The sequence below is a fragment of the Plasmodium gallinaceum genome, assembly GCF_900005855.1.
Source record: "Plasmodium gallinaceum strain 8A genome assembly, contig: PGAL8A_v1_76, whole genome shotgun sequence".
Classification (NCBI taxonomy): Eukaryota; Apicomplexa; class Aconoidasida; order Haemosporida; family Plasmodiidae; genus Plasmodium; species Plasmodium gallinaceum.
In genome coordinates this window covers 1,533,598-1,550,729 of record NW_021628238.1, presented here as the reverse complement: position 1 = coordinate 1,550,729, position 17,132 = coordinate 1,533,598, and the positions used below count along the sequence as shown (strand labels likewise).

Sequence of the window (17,132 nt, the reverse complement as noted above, 5' to 3'; positions counted from 1 at the left end):
TTTTTTTTTTTTTTTTTTTTTTTTTTTTTAGTATTTATATGTATTTATATATATACACCTTATTTTTGTATTTTAGTAATTTATAATATATAAAATATACAATAAAAAAATGTAATATTTAAAAAAAAACAAAAGAAAGTAAAATAATATAAATCTATGAAATATTTAACATATAGAATTACATTAGAATGACACTTGATATGTATCAATAAATACGTAGGTAAATATTTATGTTTTTTTATGGTTTTCTTATTTATTTTTAACTTAAATTGGAATATATTTTACAAATTTTTTAGAAAAACAGATAAGTATTCTTTTATATTAGTTTATAATAAAAAGTACTTTATAATTGCAACAATACAAACTTAAAAAAAATATAATAATAATAAATATAACAATATAGAATAGATATAAAAAAAAAAAATGAAGAAATTTGGATAGAAATATTAAAAAGAAAAAAAAATAAAGGTTATACAACTTTATATATTTATGAATAAATTGTTATATTATTATAAATAAATGTAATTCCATAAATGTAAACACAACTTCTATTTTGCTTGTAAAAAATTAAAAAAAAATACATATAAATAACATACCTACATAGTGTTCAGTTAACATTTTTTTAATGCATGTTTTAAATAACATACATATAAAATACTATTATAATTTGAAATATAAAAACTTATGAAAAAAAATAGAATAAAAAGAAAATTACTATGATTATTTTTTTCTTTTAAACTATATTTATAAAATGTAAGAGATATATATATATATTATATATTTGTAATTCTATAAAAGGTGAAAAAACAATTTATAAATATATTACAATTCTTAAAAAAAAGTTTCTATATATTATAATTAACTTAATTACAAGAATTATAAATAATTTCGCATAAGAATTTATTATTATCTTTAGAGAAGAATGTGTGTGAATATTTTTTTATAATCCTAATCATTAACATATGTATTTTTTTTTTTTAATATAATACCTTAGATACTTTTTATTAAAAATTTATATATATATATAGTACAATAAGAATAGATAATACAAAATTAAAAAAAAAAAGTAAAAAAAAAAAGATTAAATAAAAATTAGTTAAATTTATGTTATATAAATCTCTTTAATTTTTTATTTTCCAAAATATATAATTTTTTTTTCCAGCTTTTTAACAATTTAATAAATAAATTAATATACTAAAATTTATTATTAAATATATCTTTAAATAAATTACATGATGTTTTATTTGTCTTTTTAAATTGTTAGCTATTACAATATGTAAGTGTATATTTGAAAAAATTATAAGAAAATACGTTATCTTAATGAAGATTAACAGAGAAAAAGCATTTATGTATTTATTAATGTAATAATAATACATTTATAATTATGATTTTATGTATAATAATTTATTTTATAAATATATTGACAAAAGATAAATGGAATTCTACTATAAATTATAAAAGATTATGCTTGGAACTTTTAAGGAAATAAAATAATGATAAAAAAAAAATTGTTAAAGAATATTTATTTCTTTTTATAAAAAAAAAAAAAAAAAAATTTAGAAAACTATGAGCTGCATTACACTGCTTTAAGTAATAAAATATTAATAAAATGATATTTAAAAATTATAATTTTTTATGCACAAAAATTTTATTGTAATAATTTAATTTAAAAAAAAGAATTTTTTTTTTTTTTTTTATTTATATTAGAACATAAAAAAGAACACTTAGATTTGTTTTATCATTTTTTTTTTATCAACTTTCTTTTAATAAAGTTTATTTAAAATAATTTTTCTAAAATAACATTATTACACAATTTCTATATAACTAAAAGAATTTCTTTTAAAAGAATAAATGTGTTACTAATTTTATTAAAATAAAATTTTTTTTTATTTAATCTTTTAGATATATATATATATATTTTTAAATAAATTTTTTGGTAATTTAAATATTTTTATTAAAAAGAAAAAAAAAAAAAAAATGTAAAGTAGCTAAAAGTTTAATGCAAAATATGTTTTCATTAAGAAAAAAAAAAAAAAATATAAAAGTATTTGTTTTAAAATTTCATAAACTAGTATTCCACATCCGTGCATATTAAATTCATTATATTTTTTTTTAACTTATTAAAACAAAAGGATCATATTTTTATAATATATATAGTCAGCTTAATATCTACCATTATAGTTGGTTAAATTGAGTTTTACACAAATTGTGAAATAAGTTTTTTTGTTTAAAATTTTTTTTTTATTTTTTAAATTTTGTATTAAAGAAATAAAAATAATAATTAAAAATTATATGAAACATAGTAACATAATTTGAAAAACATTTTACATAAGAAAATATGAAAATAAAAACAATAATATTACAGAAATTATAATTTTATTTTAATTTGCATATATGATTTATATGTATCTGGAATTCTAACAAAAAATTAATGTTTTCAAGTATTAAAAACTGAATATTTTTAACATACAAAAAAAAAAAAAAAAAAAAATAGATAAAGAATGAACATATATTTATATATAAATATGTATATTTAATAATTTATAAATGTATAAAAGCTTTTATGATGTTTAATAATGAAATTATTATAACTATATTAAGAACTAAAAAAAAAAAGTAAAGGATAAATATTATATTTCTTATTCATAATTTTTTTTTTTTTTTTTTTTGTTATTTTAAAATGAGTTTAATCAAAAAAATTTTTTATCCAAACATAATACCAAAAATAAAAAATAGAATAGAGTGTTACAATATTAATCATAATATAAAAAATGCATTAGGTAAAGATAATAAAATAAAAAATAGTTCCACAAATATAATAATATATATATATATATATATATTTAATTGAATAACTTTAAAAAATATAAAAATTTATAAATTTCTTTTTTATAGTATCAGATACAGGTCTTCTAAGTATTCATTTTTGGGCTCCCACATTTAAATGGTCTATATCATTAGCTAATCTAGCTGAAATAAATAGAGATGCAAATATACTATCATTGCCTCAACAATTTGGTAATTTTATTTTTCATTTATTTAAATTTTTTATTTAAATTATTTATTTATATCTTATGTTCCTTATTTAATTTTTATTTTTTTTATTTTTTTTTATTTTTTTTTTTTTTTTTTTCCTTTTTTATAGCTATATTTTTTACTGGGTTGCTCTTCTCCAGATTTGCGTATGTTGTAAAACCACGAAATTACAATTTATTGACAAGTATTAATAGCAAAAATTTCAATTTTTTTTTTTCTTTTTTATTTTTATTATATAGATATATAACACATTTATTGATTATTTTTATCCATATTACTTTTACAGTTAACTTATTTATGAGTTTAACAGCGTTATATCAAATTACACGTATTGCAAATTGTAAATATAACTTAAAAATGAAAGATAAAATTAATAATCCTATAAGTAAGAATTAATGTATTTTTTTTTTTTTTTTTTTTTTTTTTTTTTGTAATATTATTTTAAAACAATATAATTTATCATTTATTACCTTCGAATAACATTATATATATTGAAAAAAAAATATATATATATTTAAAAATACAAAAACAATACATTAACATATAAACTCTGAATAGTTTTCAGTATTAAAAGATATTAAAAACATTAAATAACTATGTTAAGTAAATAAACAAATATTTACAAATATATAGTAATAAAAACTATATCATTGTAATATATATATATATATATATATATATATATGTATTTGTAATAGAAATAAAAATTATATGTTTAAGTAAAAATATAAACCACTTATGAAAAAAAAAAATATGGGAAATAGGAAATTTTAATTGTAAAAATATACATCAATTAAAAAAAAAAAAAATACTATAAAAAATATATATACATATATATAATGAAAAGTATATATTTATATTTTGTTTTCATAATAAAAAAAAAAAAAAAATGCTAATTAGTTATTTGTACATTATTATTAATCAAATTTTGATAATCCCTAATTTTATCTCTTATTTCTTTCAAATATTGTTTTATTATTTTTTTTTTCTTAATAAATTTATTGATGTAGCTTAATCTTAATTTTTTTTCTTTTCTGGAATTAGGAAAAACAAAAGTTGAAATTTTATTTTCCATCTTAATTCTTCTTCTTATTTTTTTTTTTCTTTTTTGCTTATACTTTTCTTTCATTTTATTTCTATCTGAAATAATATATGATCTTACTTTTTCTTCAATTTCATTTTTCAAATTAATTTCAAAATTAAATTTTTTAACAGGTCTTTTTTTAACTCCAACCATTTCTAAAGAATGATATTTTAAATTAAAGAAAATATTAATATTTTTGAAATCAAAAAATTTTAATGTTTTTATTCACGAAAAAAAAAAAAATTAAATAAAATTAAAAGAAAAAGAAAAAGTTTTTTAAAATGAATATTTTAAAGCTCTTATTTATTAAATTATATTAATAAAATAAAAAATATATTCAATAAAGAGTTTATATTTTTCTTAAAATATTTATTGAAAAATATTTTAATTTTTATTAAAAGAAAAAAGAAAATATATATATTTCATAGAAAAAAAAAAAAAAAAAAAAATTCATAAAAAAATATTCTGTTTGATATATATATATATAATTTGCTAATTAAGATTGCTTTGAAAACATACGTAATTTATTTAATACAATTATGATTTAATAAATAGCATAAATGATTATAATTAAGACTTGCTTTAAATAATTCTCAAATAACATAAATAGTTGTTAATATAGAAATTTTTAATTTCATTCTTTATGAAAAAAAAAAAAAAAAAAAAAAAAATTATAAAAAATTGGAAGCTTTTAAATGAAAATGAATGAAAAAGAAAAACAAAGTTTTGATGAACAGCGTTAGGATAATTAATAAATTCAATTAAATTATATTTTTATATTTTTTTTTTTTTTTTTTATAATAAATTCATAAAAAACATTTTTTTTTTTTTTATCTTAGCTATTAGTGAATTTGATTTACAAAAAGTATTAAATAAATTTAATATGAGTGATTATAATGAAGATTTTGTAATAACAAATAACATTTTAAAGTATCATATGAAAAGTATAGAAGTTTATAATTATGAGAAAAATAAAATATATGATAAAAGTGAATTAGATTTATATAAAGAAAAATTAATAAATAAAGATAACGTTCATTATTATCCATATGAATTATATTTTAACACTTATAAAAATATCTATAAAGAAGATAAAATGCTATTAAGTATACCAAATAATATTAAAAAAACTAAAGAAAAAGAAAATGATGAAAAAGAAGAAGAACAAGAAGATAAAGAAAAAGAAGATAATGCATCAAGTAAAAGGAAAAAAAATATATATATATATATATATATATATATATATATATATATATATATATATATATATATATATATATATATATAATTCTATAACAAAATAATATAAAATTTGTTAATAAAAAGTCATTTTAAAATATCATAAAAAACTTACTAAAAAAAAAATATAAATAATTTTTTTTTTTTTCATGCATATAATAAAATAGGATTATAACATAAAATATATATTTAAATTATATTTATGTATCTTTAATATATAAGAATTTACTAATTTATATATACATATATATTTTCTTTTTATAATTAGATATTTTTGAAGAAGAACAAGGTTCAGAAGATGATTATAATTTCGATTACAACAAAAGTGAAGATGAATTAGACAATGATGATAATGATGAAAATGTTATATAATGAGGAATTCTTAAAATTTCAGCTATTTCTTTTACAGCTATACTAATATGACATTTCTCATCATTTAATGTATCAGAAAATTGTGTATTTATGAGTATAGAAATAATGTTTTCTAAGTCTTCATATGAATTAAATAAATAGTTCTTAATTTCATTTGGAGAAATAAAATTAATATTTGTATAGAGGTAATCATTTGTAAATTCTCTGATTTTAGGATATCTATAAAAAAGAAAAAAAAAAAAATAAAATAAAATAAAATAAATTAATAGTTTTATATTATCAATTGATATATATGTATATTTATATATTTATTCCTTTTCTTTTACCTGTGTAACAATAAATTTAAAATTAAAAACACTGCAAATTTTTTTATGTTCAAATGAAGATAAGGACACATAAAAATATTTATGATTAATTCAGATATGGTTTTAATAAGTGTATAACAATTATATTTTTCCAAATAAAAAAGAAAGAAATTCAGAAAACAAAAAGCGGCAAAATTATTTATTATTGAAAATTTAACAAATGAATTTACACTTTTTAAAAAAATTTCTAGCTGTATTAAATTAAAATTATTTAGGTAATACAAAATTTTAACTAAACAAATATTCACATATTGTAATAGCTCTATTTTTTCATGATATTCTCTTTTAATTTGATTATTTTCTTTTATTCTTTTTTTTTTCTCTTTTTTTTTTTTGTCTTTATCAACATTTTCATATTCATCATTTATAAAAATTATATTTGAATCAAAGAATATGTTATAATTATTAAAAATATTTTTTAAAAAATTATAATTTTCATATTTTTTTTCAGATAAAATTATTTCTTTTAAGTTGATATTTTGCAAATTATAATCATATAAGGAAAAATATGTATCATCAAAATCTTTTAATAATTCAATATGTTTCATATCATACTTATTATATAACATTTTCAAAATATTCTTGCTACCATTATCATTTTGATCGTTATTTATACTTCTATTATTATTATTATTATTATTGTAGTTGTAAAAACAATTTATCTTTTTTTTGTTATATTCATAGAATATTTGATTAATAACAAAGTAGTCATAATTTATAAAATATTTTTTATAATATCGTATATATAAAAATAAAATATTGTCTCTTATGTATCCAAATGTGTAAATATTTTTATATTTATCTAAAAATTCTAAAAATAAAAATTCAATTGATTTTTCTTTTCCCTTTTTCATTAAATTAGTATATTCATAATTGCCGTATTCATTTTGTGAAGAATAATAACATAATGTATTAAAAAATCCATTAATAATATAATAATTATATTTATTTAAAAACAATAAATAAAATACATGATTATATAAATAAGTTTCATTGTATTCTAAACATTTTATTACACTAATATTTTTTTTCGTTTTATCCAATAGAAAATGAACATCTTTAATTAATTTTTCTTCTTCTATTGAGATCTTTTCTTCATTTTCGCTTAAATTTATTTCATCTATAAAATCGTTATTAATATTTATATGATCAAAAGTTAGATGATGATCTTCATTATTTCTGTCATTTATCTTTTTTTTTTCATTCTCTTCGTTGTAGTTAGAATTATATCCCTTTATTAATGCCTTTCTTGTTGACATAAATTTGTTTTTGTGAAAAATAGAAAAACTTGTATATTTCAAAGAATAATTGTATAAATAAATGAAGTTATTAATCTTGTTAAATATAGTCTTAATAACATCATATTTATAATTTTCATTTAAAAATACTTCAGTAATTTCTTCTTCATACTTACAAGAGCATTTATTTATTTTCTTTTTTTCAGAATTACTTTGTAATTCACATATACTTTTTTTATTATTAGAATTCATGTAATTATAACAGTGTGTATCATCTTTTTTGTCTTTTAAATATATAGGTTCATAATAATCACATACATGAGTAGTTATATTTTTAAATGCACTAAAAATATTAGTTGAATAACTACTTAAGAATTGATATATATTTATTTTACTTTTTCTTATGTTATCATCAATCTTTTTTCTTAGAAATAATTCATAAGAAAAGTCATGACAATATTTATTAAAAATGTTATCAAAAGAAAAACATTCCTTTTCTTTTCTTTCATTAAAAAAAGCATAATTATATAAATAATTTAGTATGAATAAACACTTCTTATGTGTTCTTACATTCTTTTCGCATAATAACTTCAATAACAATTGGATAAGCATATTTATGTTTTTTTTTTTTATTTCAAATAATATATATAAACAAACATTATTTTCATAGTTATTTTTTTCTTCTTCTTTTTTATTTAAATTTATGTTATTTTTCTCTACCTTATCTTTTTTATTATCATCACTTTCACTATCCTCATAACTATCATCTGAGCTAAAATATTCATAAAAAAAATTTTTACTTAATGAATTATTTATGCTATTAATATATTCATCCTCTTTATTCTCTCTTTTTTTTTCTTTTATTATTTTGATATTTTGATATTTTGTTTTTTTCAACTTTCTTTTAAAAAAATAAAGCGGAAAGGACGTTAATAAAAAGGCAGTTAAATCTAAACAAATCTCTCTAACATAAACATGTGAATCTCCAATATCATTTTCATACACATATTCTTGTAAGTATAAAATTATTACTTTTATCATTTTATTTATATTTAAATTTAAATTGAATATTTCTATATTTTTTTTTTTACTCTTCTCTAACACAATATTCCAATCTATTTTTTTTTTTACAAAGTTAATCTTTTTTTTCATATAAAAGCATGTGTTTCTTCTTTTTTTTTTATTTAGATTATTTAATTTTACATTTGTCTTGTATTCATTTTCTTTTTTATAATTTTCCATATTTTTGTCACATATGTCTTTATTACAATCTAAAGCGATACAAGCTTTATCATCATAATTAATTAAACTATCATCACTAGAACTTTCACTACTGAACTGTTTATCCTCTATATTTTCCATGTATGTTTTCTGATCTTTATGATTTTCACTATTTGAATTTGCGTTATTTTCTGTATATTCATTTAAAGAATATTCTGATCTTTCATTATAAGCAGTTGTACTTTTATTATATGGACGTTTTTTCAATTTCATTTTTTGAGGATTTTTTGATTTAATTAGACCTTTAAAACTTATTGTACATTTATCATAAACTTTTAAAAAATCACTTATACATTTTTTTCTGAGTTTATCAATTATATTAAATAGTCCTAATAAACAGTATATTTTCATATTAAAATCAATGGGATATGTGTCAAAATTTATTTTTTTAAAAAAACAAATATCATTTTTTATTTGATGATTTATTTTAATATCTGAATTTTCTATTTTTACATCATTCATTTTGCTCATTTTATTATTTAATGAAAATTTTTTTATTTTATAATATGTTGTACTTTTTTTCAAGATATTATAAAAAATTTGAATTGTTTTATCATAAATATGTGGTATAATTTCCTCGTTTACAAAACATAGAAGTATAAGATATCCTTTTAAATGTAGAAAATTGTTTTTCTCTTTTATAATTTTACAAAACACTTCATATATATAATCAATAGCGCTACCTTTGTTTAATATGTATATAGGCATGTAATAAAATATTTTTGAAGCTTCAAATTGTATAATTTCATTATAATGAAATAAGTTATTATGTAAAACTTCCATGAAAAAAGTGTAAGTGTTTTTTTTTACACTAAAATAATTACATTGACATACACTTTGTATTAATAAACATAAAGAATGTCTTAAAATTTCTCCTTTTTTGTATTTATATATTCTTTTTTTTTCACTATAAACAATTATTTTCTTTATCTCATTTTGTAATGTTTCATCAATATTTTTTTTTAATTTTAAAAGTATTTTAGATATACATATAATAGAACCATGTTTTACTAAAACATTTTCTTCATAACTTTTCTTTATTAAAAATGGCAGAATAACTTTAATAAAGTAATCTTCATCAACTTCCGATAAATTTGCTAATGATTCAGATGATAATATTCTTATGTTAATATTTTCATGAAATAATTTATTCGAATATAAATGATATATAACTGGATATTTATACAAAAAAAAATTACAAACAATCTTTGCTTTTAAAATTATAGATTTTTTTAAATTTATTAATTCACTGAAATTACAAGTAGATAAAAGATCAATATTAATATTAAATATATCTTTTTTTATTTCATTCATGCATTTTGTATTTTTTTCGAATATAATTTTTTCTTCATCATTACAATTAAGATTATCGTTAATTTCGTTCAAAGAACAATTTGAACTACTTTTTATATTTTCATAATAATTACTAATGTTTGAATGATTAAAAAATAAATTGATAAATTGAAGTATTTGTAAAAATAATTGCTCTTGATTATTATAATGTGTACTTATATTTTTATGTATAACATTATCGCAACTATGTTTTACATTATTCATAGTTGTAATAGGAGAGTCACTATTATTAGTAGTAACAGTAGTAGTATAACTATTATTATCATCATTCTTACTATTTAAATAATTTTTTATTTCATATAAAAAGTTAAATTTTCCTATGAAGAATTGTAATAATGACATAGCTGATTTTCTAATATTAATGTTGTCTTCAAATAAGGATAAAATAATTAATTTTATAAATATTAAATGAAATAAAAAAAAATTTATACTATTGTCGTTTTGTTCATAATAATTTTTTATAAGTATATTATACTTAAATAAGCTATATAACAATACAAAGGAACTGGAATAAATTTTCTCTATATTCGTATATAAGCTTTGGATAATTTTGAGAATAATGAAATTTAAAATTTCTATTGATAGATTGTTCTTATTAAAGATAAAATGAAATAAACTATAATTTATAGAACATAGAATATTACAATCATTATATTTTGTTAATTCATTGAATTTATTAAATATAATTTTAATATTATCTGAACTTAAGTAGATTAAAATATTACCAAAGCTCTTTGACAAACACCATCTAATGTAGCTATTATTATCATTGAAATAAAAAAATAGAATATTTAATATTTCTATTATGTCTTTTTCACATTTATATTTTTTGTTTACTTTTATATTTACTAATTTTTCTATATGTTTTTCTTTGGGTTTTTCTTCTGTACTTTTCTTATATAAAAGGAAAACATCATTAATATTTAAATAAAGAGGAAATTCATTAAAGAGTTCATTCTCTTCATTGCATTCATTATGACAAAATGTATTTGAGCTAGTATCATTTTTATTTATATTTTCTAATTTGAAATCTTCTTTGCTTGAATTTTTTATTGTAAATATTTCATTACTTTTATCAATACTACATTCATTTTGTCTTATTTTGCTTTGTTTTACTGCATCCAATGAATCATTAAGATAATAATTATTTTTTTCTTCTTTGTTATCACTTTTTTCTAAAAATAATAAAGCATAATAACCTAAGCATAGAATTTTTAATGATTTTGAAGTTTGAGTAAAATCTAGATTGTGATGATTTTGAATAAAAAAAAATTTATAAAAATTCGTGTAATTTCTTAGTATATTTTTATCTAGTTTTTTCAAAATTTTTTTATGTGTTAATAAAATCCCATATAAAATTAAATAGGAGAATTTCGTATGGCAATAATATGGAATGTTTGCATTTTTAATTATATAAATATCTTCTGTTAAGTTATTATTTTTTTTTGTTTCAATTTCTATTAATTTTATCATTATTTCCTTAGAAAAAATCAAAAAATGGTTGAAATAAGTTTTAGTTTTATAAACATCTTCTCTGCTTAAAAATTGAGAATATAAAACAGAACAAGCTTCTTTTGATTTTTCATCTTTTTTTATATAATAGTAATATATTTCTTCAATATTATTTAAAAGAAATGTGTTTATATTAATTAATTTAAAAGGTATATATAAGCAAAATGATAACCAAATTATTAAGATATATAAAATAGTCCACCCATTATTTTCATCAGTTTTATTACTTTTCAAATTATTAATGTAATTAAAAGTATTTTCCTCTTTTTTTATAATAAGAAGTAGATCGACTATGCTATTTAAATAAAAAGACTCACAAGGATATAACGTTTTAATTTTTTTTTCTCCTCTCACTGAAATTAATGTGTAATAATATTTATATATTTCTTCTATAATTATATACATTTTTATTTTTTTATTTTCATGCAGTATTTCTTCTTCCTCTACTTTATTTTCATTCACTTCTTTTTTTTCATTAGTATTGTTATCATCTAATAATATAATATTTTCATCGTATGTTATTTTTTGGCTTGTTGTAATATTTTTTTTCTCTTCACAAATTTTTTCATAATTATTATTTTCTCTTTTTTCATATTCTAATTTAGCATTGAAATATGTGCAAATGTTTTTTAAGTGATTAAAAGAGTTTTTCAAAAAAAATAAAAATGAATGAACCAATAAAGCTAAATGAGGATCTAATACATTTTTTATTTCTCTATAGCTATTTAAACAATTACTTAAATATTTTAAATTATCTAAAATGATCAAATAGTGTTTTACTATTTCATTCTCATCATCACTATTTAAATAATTTTTAACTATTTCTATTCTTTTTTCAACTTCTTCATATTCACGAAAAAAGTATGTTTTGTTTTCCATTTAGTACAAATAAAAAAAAAAAAAAAAAATACATACGTATATTTCTTATATATTGAAGTGTATTTAGAAATATATATATTTTTTTTTTAAATTAATATTATTTTGAACTTAAAAAAAAAGAACAAAAAAAAATTAAAGCTTCAAATAAATCTTTTATTTTTGTTTTTTTTAAAAGAAATTTCAAAAAAAAAAAAAAAAATAATAAATTTTATAAAAATGCAATTATTTTTTACTCTTTAAACTCTTACATTAAAAGAATGCCAGATAAAATATATTATTTCCCGCATTTCATTAAAAAACCTGATATGCGTGAAAGTTTAACACTTAGACGTAACAAAAAAGGTAAAAGAAAAAATATCAATAAAAAGAAATTTATCTTAATGATAGGAAATATATTTGCATTAAACGTTATTTTTTAAAAATATATTTTTTAATTTATTTTATAATTTTAATCTTTTTTTTTTTTTTTTTATCCTTTAAGAATTATAAATAATTATACAATATTTTATATATAAGCTTATAATTTTATATTATTTTCTTTTTAAACAAAAAAGTAAAAGTAGTTTTTAGAAATATTAGCGGAGCTACATTATTAAAAAAAAATAAAATATTGATTAACGGAAACGAAACATTTGCTTCTATACTAAATTTTCTTCAAAAAATTTTTAATAAAAATGAAAATATAGTAAGGAAATCTATACTACATTAATATAACGTACATATATATATATAGATATAGATATTATTAATGTTTATCTTTAATTTTTATTTTTTTTTTAATAAAAATATTTAAATAAACTTTTTTTTAGTATTTATACATAAATAATGCCATAAAACCAAATCTTGATGATTTTATATATGATCTTTATGAAGTAATTTTTTTTTAAAAATTTTGAAAATAATTACATATATATATATTTATATATGTATTATTTTCTGATTTTCAGTTATATAAAATTTCAGATAGCTTAAATATTTCATACAGTTTCACACCAGCGTATTAACAGGCAAAATAAAAAAAAAAAAAAAAAAAAAAAAAAAAAAGTATTTAAAAATATATTACAAAATTACATAAATATAGCAATATTTTAAATATATGTTGTACAATTATATATGATTATGTTGTATATTAATAAAATATACATAAATAAAAAAGACAATAAAATTAAAGTCTATAAAGAAGACTAACTAGAACATGTGTCTTCTTTGTTTAATTTTTTTACAATTTCTTGATTAACACAATATTTTGTATTTTTTGATGTGTTTTTTTTTTTTAATGGAACATTTTTATTTACATCATTTATATTATTTACGTTTGATTTATTTTTATTTATTCTCGAGTTTATGTCTTTATTTAGTTTTTTATTTAAATTATACTTATTGGTAAAGTTAACAATTTCACCATCATCATCGCTACTACTACTACTACTGCTACTATTACTTCTACTACCACCTTTAATTTTACTAGAACCATTAGTTGGTACTACAAAATTATATTCTAAATTATTTTTATTTTTGTTTTTTTTTTTATTTAGATTATAGAATTGTGAGTTAAAAATAGCATCTTCTTGCTCTTTTTTTTTTTCCATCATATTATATTCTTCATTTTTTTCTTCCCTTTTGTTATTTTTTTTCTTTAAAATTTTAATATATTCCATATTCTTTTTAATTTTTTCTTTATCATTTTTCTTCTCTTTTTCTAAATTTTGAATTTTTTCCATAAGATATGTTATTCTTGTGTTTTGTTGTTGTATTTTTTTTTTGCAATTTTCTATTTCTTCTATTTTTTCCTTCATAAGTTGATTATATTTTTTAATTTTTTCTTCTAGAGTATTTATTTTACTTTCTTTTGCATTAATATTTTCATTCATTTCATTTTGTCTTTTTAAGTTATTATTTACATCCTGTTTATTTTTCGTACTTTCGCTTTGAAGAATTATTATTTTTTGATTTAAGTTTTTAATGTTTTCATTAAGCATATTTATTTCACTATTTTTATCGTCCAATTTTTTTTTCAAAACATTTATTTGCTCATTCAAATCAGATATATGAATATTTTTATTTTTATCTATACTTGTTAAATTTTTAATTTTTTCCTCTGATATTTCTTGTTCATTTTTAAATTTATTTAATTCTATTAATATTTTTTTCTCAGATTGTTTTAATTTTGTAATCTCTTCTTCCTTTTCTATTCCTATATGTTGTAACTCCTTACATTTTTTAATAAAGTTTATAATCTGAAATATATACACATATATTTTATGTATAATTGTATATAATTATATATATATATAATTTTATATATATATATACTTGTGATGAAAATGATTCATTTTCTTGTTTTAGATTATTTATTTCATCTTTATTTTCAAGTAATATTAAATTTAATTCTTTTATTTGGTTAATTATATTATCTTCTTCTATATTTACACCATTTTTATTTCCATTTGAAATAGAAAATAAATTTTTATTAAAGATTTTTTTAATTTTATTATCTTTCGTTTCTTCTATAAATATATATTTATATAAAAAAAATATTATATCTTATTTATTTAGGAAAAAAAATAATTTTTTTTTTTTTTTTTTTTTTTTTATATACATAGTATTTAACTTTTTAATGGGTATTCAGGAATTTTATTAAGTTTTCTTTCTTTTATTTTACTCATTTAAATTAAGTAAATATATATATATATATTGTACAGATAATCAAACAAAAAAAATTCAATTAAATAAATATATATATGGAAAATGAATTATCTTGAGTGCTTACATAAATTTGTTAATGCACATTCAGAAAATTTTTTACAAAGCCTTTATGCTGTAGTAGAAAGTTCACAAGTATGAAAAAAAAAATAAATCATTTATATAAATATATATATATATATATTAATGAGAAATGTAATAATTAGTATATATAATGTTAAACTCTTAATATTTTACATATAAATTATTATAAATACTTATTTATGTATATATTATTAGCTTTTTGTTTTCGTCTAATATATATTTTTTTTTTTTTGTCTTTTTATTTATAAATATAATTTTTTTTTTATTTTTTTTTTTTTTTCTAGATAGAATGTCTTGAATGCCCAATAGAAAAAACAAGCACAGACAATTTTTTAATAAAAATATACATAAATAATATAGTAAATAAATATATTTATTCTTCTATATATCAATATATATATTATCAATCTTATTTCATTTATTATTTTTTTTATACATTTGCCACTTGTATTATGATATTTAATTTTCTCTTTTTTTTATTATAGATACATAATATTAGAACATTATTATTAACTTGTGTAAATGGGTCAGTAGGAAACTTACTTCATAACACAGATATAGTAAAGAGGGAAAGAAATATTTATTTAGTTGATAATGATACTAGTGATATAAAAACAGAGGGGAAAAAAGACATTAAAAATGAAAAAGATAATAGTAATAATAACATAAATATTGAAGATGATTTTTTAAATAAATGTAAAAAAGTGCATAATATTAGAAAAAGTTTACAAAATACGCATATAAAAAAAAATTATTTTGTTAATTCACAAAATAATATATTAGATTATTACATATAAAGAATATTTCGTTAGTTTTTTTTTTTTTTTTTTTTTTTTATGTATACTTGTTATGCTTATTTCGTTAAAAACAAAAACAAAGAAATCAAAAAAAATTAAATATATAAAATAAAGAAATAACAAAAAGAACTGTAACAAATATAATTATTTTTTTAAAAGAGTGATTTATTTTTTTAGTTACAAATTAACTGCTCTAATTTAAAAAATTATTTTTTTTCTGAATATTTGTAAGAAGGGTTACTTTTGGTAAAATAAAATGTATGTTTTTTAATTTTTGATTACATTTAACTGTTTGTTTTTTTTGTAGAAACAAACACATCTTCAAGTTGATAATTTTTGTATATATCATCTATTTCCTCATCTATTTTACTTTCAAAATAATAGTTTGATGTTATATTAAAATTCATCATATTATTAACACAATCAAAAAAATTCTCCACATTTCTTACAATGTTATTTATTTTATTAGTGAGTAATTCTCCAAATGAGCGTGAACTATAAATTTTTCCATTAAAAATGCAGAACATTTGAACAGTTTTACTACAAATTATATTTTTTAATTTAAATCTATGGGTTAATGAAATATGAAATATTGAATTTGTATTATAATATATATGAATATTTACTAAATCATTTGGTTCATTACTCTTTAAAATACTTAAATTGTCATAAGTTACACCAAAAATATAACCCTCTTCATCATCACTAATATTTTTTCCTGATCTAATTTTTTCATTTAAAGATAAGTGACTTCGTGATGTGTAAAAAGGTGATGTATAAAAATAATTTAATGCATTCTCTTTGTTATTTAATATATTTTTTGATAAATATAAATTATCAACATATTCAATTTTATTCTCCTTTTTTAATACAGATTCGTAATAAGGTTCTTCCATTATATATTTTTTATTTTTTAAAAAAATAATTCGTTTTCAATTCTATTTTTTATTTTATTTTTACTAAATCGTTTATTATTATCCTTCCTTTTTTACTGATTTAATTTTTCTATTATTGTTATTAAAGTAAAAAATAATGCAGTTTATATTATTTTGTCAAACACTTGAATTTTTTTTTTTTTTTTGAAATCACAAAAAAATTATCAAATTTTATACTTTATCATTCTTGAAAATTTTATTTATATTAAAAAGTGATTTTATACTCAAAAAAACATTATAATTGAATAGGAGTT

At 16.3% G+C, this 17,132-nt stretch overlaps 8 protein-coding genes across 8 annotated transcripts; 4 read left to right on the top strand and 4 right to left on the bottom strand.

Moving 5' to 3' along the window:
- Positions 1-2,680: 2,680 nt before the first annotated feature.
- On the top strand, positions 2,681-3,432 carry MPC2 (mitochondrial pyruvate carrier protein 2, putative; the record flags this gene model as incomplete). Its single annotated transcript, XM_028671022.1, has 4 exons — positions 2,681-2,780; positions 2,896-3,018; positions 3,146-3,220; positions 3,323-3,432. The coding sequence occupies 4 exons, from the start codon at positions 2,681-2,683 to the stop codon at positions 3,430-3,432; spliced, it is 408 nt and encodes a 135-aa protein (XP_028527716.1).
- A 496-nt stretch (positions 3,433-3,928) lies between these two features.
- On the bottom strand, positions 3,929-4,273 carry PGAL8A_00229800 (conserved Plasmodium protein, unknown function; the record flags this gene model as incomplete). The annotated part of the gene is made up of 1 exon (XM_028671020.1): positions 3,929-4,273. The coding sequence occupies one exon, from the start codon at positions 4,271-4,273 to the stop codon at positions 3,929-3,931; it is 345 nt and encodes a 114-aa protein (XP_028527715.1).
- A 542-nt stretch (positions 4,274-4,815) lies between these two features.
- On the top strand, positions 4,816-5,731 carry PGAL8A_00229700 (conserved Plasmodium protein, unknown function; the record flags this gene model as incomplete). Its single annotated transcript, XM_028671019.1, has 3 exons — positions 4,816-4,858; positions 4,960-5,319; positions 5,628-5,731. 3 exons carry the CDS (start codon positions 4,816-4,818, stop codon positions 5,729-5,731), a joined length of 507 nt encoding a protein of 168 aa, XP_028527714.1.
- Positions 5,674-12,359, bottom strand: PGAL8A_00229600 (conserved Plasmodium protein, unknown function; the record flags this gene model as incomplete). Its single annotated transcript, XM_028671018.1, has 2 exons — positions 5,674-5,950; positions 6,058-12,359. The coding sequence occupies 2 exons, from the start codon at positions 12,357-12,359 to the stop codon at positions 5,674-5,676; spliced, it is 6,579 nt and encodes a 2,192-aa protein (XP_028527713.1).
- A 257-nt stretch (positions 12,360-12,616) lies between these two features.
- ATG12 (autophagy-related protein 12, putative) lies at positions 12,617-13,363 on the top strand (the record flags this gene model as incomplete). Its single annotated transcript, XM_028671017.1, has 4 exons — positions 12,617-12,701; positions 12,914-13,044; positions 13,169-13,231; positions 13,307-13,363. 4 exons carry the CDS (start codon positions 12,617-12,619, stop codon positions 13,361-13,363), a joined length of 336 nt encoding a protein of 111 aa, XP_028527712.1.
- Positions 13,364-13,543: 180 nt separating this feature from the next.
- Positions 13,544-15,025, bottom strand: PGAL8A_00229400 (conserved Plasmodium protein, unknown function; the record flags this gene model as incomplete). Its single annotated transcript, XM_028671016.1, has 3 exons — positions 13,544-14,596; positions 14,673-14,866; positions 14,971-15,025. 3 exons carry the CDS (start codon positions 15,023-15,025, stop codon positions 13,544-13,546), a joined length of 1,302 nt encoding a protein of 433 aa, XP_028527711.1.
- An 82-nt stretch (positions 15,026-15,107) lies between these two features.
- Positions 15,108-15,943, top strand: PGAL8A_00229300 (conserved Plasmodium protein, unknown function; the record flags this gene model as incomplete). Its single annotated transcript, XM_028671015.1, has 3 exons — positions 15,108-15,197; positions 15,431-15,505; positions 15,632-15,943. The coding sequence occupies 3 exons, from the start codon at positions 15,108-15,110 to the stop codon at positions 15,941-15,943; spliced, it is 477 nt and encodes a 158-aa protein (XP_028527710.1).
- A 284-nt stretch (positions 15,944-16,227) lies between these two features.
- Positions 16,228-16,839, bottom strand: PGAL8A_00229200 (mediator of RNA polymerase II transcription subunit 6, putative; the record flags this gene model as incomplete). The annotated part of the gene is made up of 1 exon (XM_028671014.1): positions 16,228-16,839. One exon carries the CDS (start codon positions 16,837-16,839, stop codon positions 16,228-16,230), a length of 612 nt encoding a protein of 203 aa, XP_028527709.1.
- Between the last annotated feature and the right edge of the window lie 293 nt (positions 16,840-17,132).